We start from the raw sequence: 4,685 nt of genomic DNA, 5'->3' as shown, positions 1-4,685 counted from the left end.
TACTAAACTTAGAAGTAGAAGCCTTTACCTGTGGCTAAAACTAAAATCTATGAGGAGAAACAGAATCATCAGGGAAGATGGTCTCTTTGGATGAGAAACTCAATAGAGACTTACCTTATGTTTATTGTGTGTAAATCTCTATTCAGGATACAGTGAAGATGAGCTCTGTCACATAATGGATATAATCATATTCCTGTTCACTGTTTCATTACAGGTCCTGTTCTCTTGAGCTCTCATCTCTGATACAAGCCTGAAAGAAGAGTAAATGAGACAGAAGAGCAATATTACAGAATTTGTCCTCCTGGGCTTTTCTGAGGATCCTAATGTGCAACATGCTTTATTTGCCATATTTTTACTCACATACATTGTGACAATGGTGGGCAACCTGCTCATTGTGGTGACTATTATTGCCAGTCCTTCCTTGGGCTCCCCAATGTACTTCTTCCTTGCCTGTCTCTCCTTTGTAGATGCTGTATATTCCACCACAATTTCTCCCACATTGATTGTGGACTTATCCCGTGATAAAAAGACTATTTCCTTCCCAGCTTGCATGGGCCAGCTCTTTATAGACCATTTTTTTGGTGGTACTGAGATCAGCCTCCTGGTGGGGATGGCCTGTGATCGCTATGTGGCCATCTGTAAGCCCCTGCACTATTTGACCATCATGAATCGACAGGTTTGCATCCTTATGTTGGTGCTGGCCATGACTGGAGGTTTTGTTCATTCTGTGTTTCAAGTTGGTGTTGTGTACAGTCTCCCTTTCTGTGGCCCCAATGTTATTGACCACTTTTACTGTGACATGTACCCATTACTAGAACTGGCGTGCACTGACACCCACTTTATAGGCCTCACTGTGGTTTTCAATGGTGGAGCAATCTGTATGATCATCTTCACCCTTCTACTAATCTCCTACGGAGTCATCCTAAACTCCCTTAAAACTTACAGTCAGGAAGGGAGGCGTAAAGCCCTGTCTACCTGCAGCTCACACATTGCCGTAGTTGTCTTGTTTTTTGTTCCCTGTATTTTCATATATGTTAGACCTGTTTCAAACTTTCCTATTGATAAATTTATAACTGTGTTTTATACAGTTATCTCACCCATGATGAATCCTTTTATATACACATTGAGAAATTCAGAGATGAGAAATGCTATAGAAAAACTCTTGTGTAAAAGTTAACTACAGTTAGAATAAAGCATTCCTCCTCATGTAGATAAGGAGGTGTGTAGACAAAGTCTTCCAAGGGAAATTTTCAGACTTCTCAGGGTAATTCAAGGATCCCAAAATAGGAAGACAGGATTGAGATGCTCCCAGCTCAATTAAGAAGTCATCCCATCATGGCATCTGTTTGAAGTTCAAGATCTCAACCTGTGTATTCACTGAGAATGGATGGGGCTGCCTGAGTGGAGCTTTTGTTGTGCACATTTTAAATTATGTTTTTCACTATTACACATATATTGAGACTGTATTTCTTCCATATGCCCAGCATGGAATGGGGAAAGGGAGGAATAGTAATTAAAATAGATGCTCCTGTTCAGACGGGAAGGCTATGCTGCTTCCTTCTGTGTAATTAAAGACTTTGTGGAATATACAAGCACCATATTCATAAATATTTTTGAAACTGGCTCTCGTCAGAGTTGAGGTGAAACTCTATGTGCATTCAGATAATACTCTTAAGAATCTTAGAATTATGTTTGTCTAGTTTAAAGTACTTATGAGACACACCTTTAAATTTTTCTGAAGTGTTTTCATAGTGTCTTAACATCCACAAGTTTGAAATGACGTTTATTTTGATGACTTCTTACTTTTAGCATTCTTAGCTCTTTGCAGAGTCTAGAAAGGGAAATCATTTTTATCTTTGCACCTAGCAAGTTCTGGCTGTTTAATGTTTCTTGTAAATTCTGTCTGAAAATGTAACAATCTTCAAAGTATCTTTTTAAATCTGTCTTATAAGATACACTGCTATAAGCTGCAATAAATCAATGAATCTAGGAGCTGGTTTTTTGAAAAGATCAACAAAAATAGATAGACTCCCAGACTAATAAAGAAGAAAAGAGAGAAGAGTAAAATAGATGCAATAAAAAAAATGATAAAAGGGATATCACCACAGAGCCCACAGAAATACAAACTACTGCCAGAGAATTCTATAAAGACCTCTATGGAAATAAACTAGAAAATCTAGACAAGGCCGGGCGCGGTGGCTCAAGCCTGTAATCCCAGCACTTTGGGAGGCCGAGGTGGGTGGATCACGAGGTCAAGAGATCGAGACCATCCTGGTCAACATGGTGAAACCCCGTCTGTATTAAAAATACAAAAAATTAGCTGGGCATGGTGGTGCGTGCCTGTAATCCCAGCTACTCAGGAGGCTGAGGCAGGAGAATTGCCTGAACCCAGGAGGCGGAGGTTGCAGTGAGCCGAGATCGCGCCATTGCACTCCAGCCTGGGTAACATGAGTGAAACTCTTTTTCCTTAGAGGCAAATAAAAAAAAAAAAAGGAAAATCTAGACAAAATGGATAAATTCCTGGACACATACACCCTCCCAAGACTGAATGAGGAAGAAGCCAAATCCATGAATTTACCAATAACAAGTTCTGAAATTGAGGCAGTAATTAATAGCCCACAAACCAAAAAAAGTCCAGGACAAGACAGATTCACAGTCAAATTCTACCAGAAGCACAAAGAGAGCTGACACCATTCCTTCTGAAACTATTCAAACAATAGAAAAAGAGGGAGTCCTCCCTAACTCATTTTATGAGGACAACATCATCCTGATAACAAAAACTGGAAGAAACACAACAAAAAAAGAAAATTTTAGGCTAATATCCCTGATGAACATCGATGTGAAAATCCTCAATAAAATACTGGCAAACCAAATCCAGCAGCCTGTTGAAAAGCTTATCCACCACAATCAAATTGGCTTCATCCCTGGATTCAAGGCTAGTTCAATATATGCAAATCAATAAATGTAATCCATCACATAAACAGAACCAATGATAAAAACCGCGATTGTCTCAATAGATGCAGAGAAGACCTTCTATACAATTCAACAGCACTTCATGCTAAAAACTCTCAATAAACTAGGTACTGATGAAACATATCTCATATGAAAATCTGCTGAAATTCTTCCTTGGAATAGTAGAACCTTGGTTCAAGAAGGTAAAATTAAGTCCTCTGAATGACCATATGTACAAGCAACATAACCTTAAGTGCATAAGCATTTGGTTTTCAATCTCAGAGCAATGTCTGAATATTTCCTGATTCCTGTGCTGTAACTTAACCATTTGGTCAGGCAGACAAGCCTTTGATGAGGGAATGACCAAGAAATCCAGCAACAGAGAATGCTATTATGGAAGCCTTATTAGGATATAAGGCAAGATTAAAGTGGGCGCTATAGTTCCCCCCAAAAACCTAGGTTTTTACTCTTTTAAAAAAAGTAACAGCCTTTGTCTCAGGATTTTCAAGTGACAACTGGATATATGGGATGAATGACATATAATGATGGGAAGAATAATAACATATCCAAGTCAACCAAAACCAGCAATGTGATAAAGACTAATGTGCTAGAACAAGGGCAGAAGCACTGCTTTAAATAGTCTGAAAGAGTACTTACCAGGGTCAAATAACCACAACAGAGCTTGTAGGGTTATTACAAAGGACCAATAGCCATAGCTCCTAGTGATGTCAAATGGGTTTTCCTATATTCTACTTTTAATTACATTTTGAGATTAACTTAGCCTGTGATCCAAACCACAAATGAAAACACCATCATGCTATGGAAACCATACATGGTCTACCAGTTTGATTCCCCATATCTCACTGAATCAAAGCACAAGTTTTCTTATGGCCAGTGGGCATAAATGAGCTAAGAAGTACATCACATAGGCAGGGCATGGTGGCTCATGCCTGTAATCCCAGTACTTTGGGAGGCGACTTGGGGGATCACCTGAGGTAAGAGGTTCGAGACCAGCTTGACCAACATGGCATAACCCCATCTCTACTAAAAATTCAAAAATTAGCCAAGCGTGGTGGCGCATGCATGTAATCCCAGCTTCTTGGGAGGCTGAGGCAGGAGAATCACTTGAACTTAGGAGGCAGAAGTTGCAGTGAGCCAAGATTGTGCCACTACACTTCAGCCTGGGCAAAAATCTGTCTTAAAAAAAAAAAGAAGTATATTACATGGACATATTATACCCCTTACAACCCATGTAATACTGGCTTAATCAAAAGATGAATTTATATATGTAATAGCTAAAAGGAAAAATCATGTCAGATGGGAAAGGGGCACAGAGATGTGTGATAACGCCTAGAATACACACTATTATTCTTTTCACATGACATTATCTTGTCTCCAGGGAATATAACTCCTGTTTCTCTCATAGGTGACATGAAGTCAGTTAATACTAGGAAAGGAAAATGAACCCCTTCTCACTTGAATGGGAGAATTAAACTGAAGTTATTGAATGCTATGTCTAAGAATTGTATTATTTGTAGGAAAGATACAATGCAGTAAATGCTTCTGCTGATAAAATTGCATGAGAACAAGTTAGAACTATAAAAAGGTGAAGATGATAAAAGATAAAGAAAGGAAAGAAATAGCCCATTTGGAAAACAACGTCTAAATGTGCTATCATATAATCCCTAATTTTGCAATGTAGACATTAATGCTGAGACATGGACCTTCTTGAG

The 4,685-nt window shown here is 38.8% G+C and overlaps 1 protein-coding gene across 1 annotated transcript; it reads left to right on the top strand.

The window, feature by feature from the left end:
• The first annotated feature begins 265 nt into the window (after positions 1 to 265).
• LOC116554462 (olfactory receptor 4A5-like) lies at positions 266 to 1,276 on the top strand. Its single transcript, XM_032282430.1, has 2 exons — positions 266 to 1,166; positions 1,275 to 1,276. Coding segments are annotated over exons 1-2 (903 nt in total).
• Positions 1,277 to 4,685: the final 3,409 nt, after the last annotated feature.

Source organism: Sapajus apella, unplaced genomic scaffold, assembly GCF_009761245.1.
Source record: "Sapajus apella isolate SASKATOON/1434 unplaced genomic scaffold, GSC_monkey_1.0 scaffold14, whole genome shotgun sequence".
Classification (NCBI taxonomy): Eukaryota; Metazoa; Chordata; class Mammalia; order Primates; family Cebidae; genus Sapajus; species Sapajus apella.
Note: the sequence above shows the minus strand (reverse complement) of the source record. Positions and strands in the feature narration are given on the sequence as shown.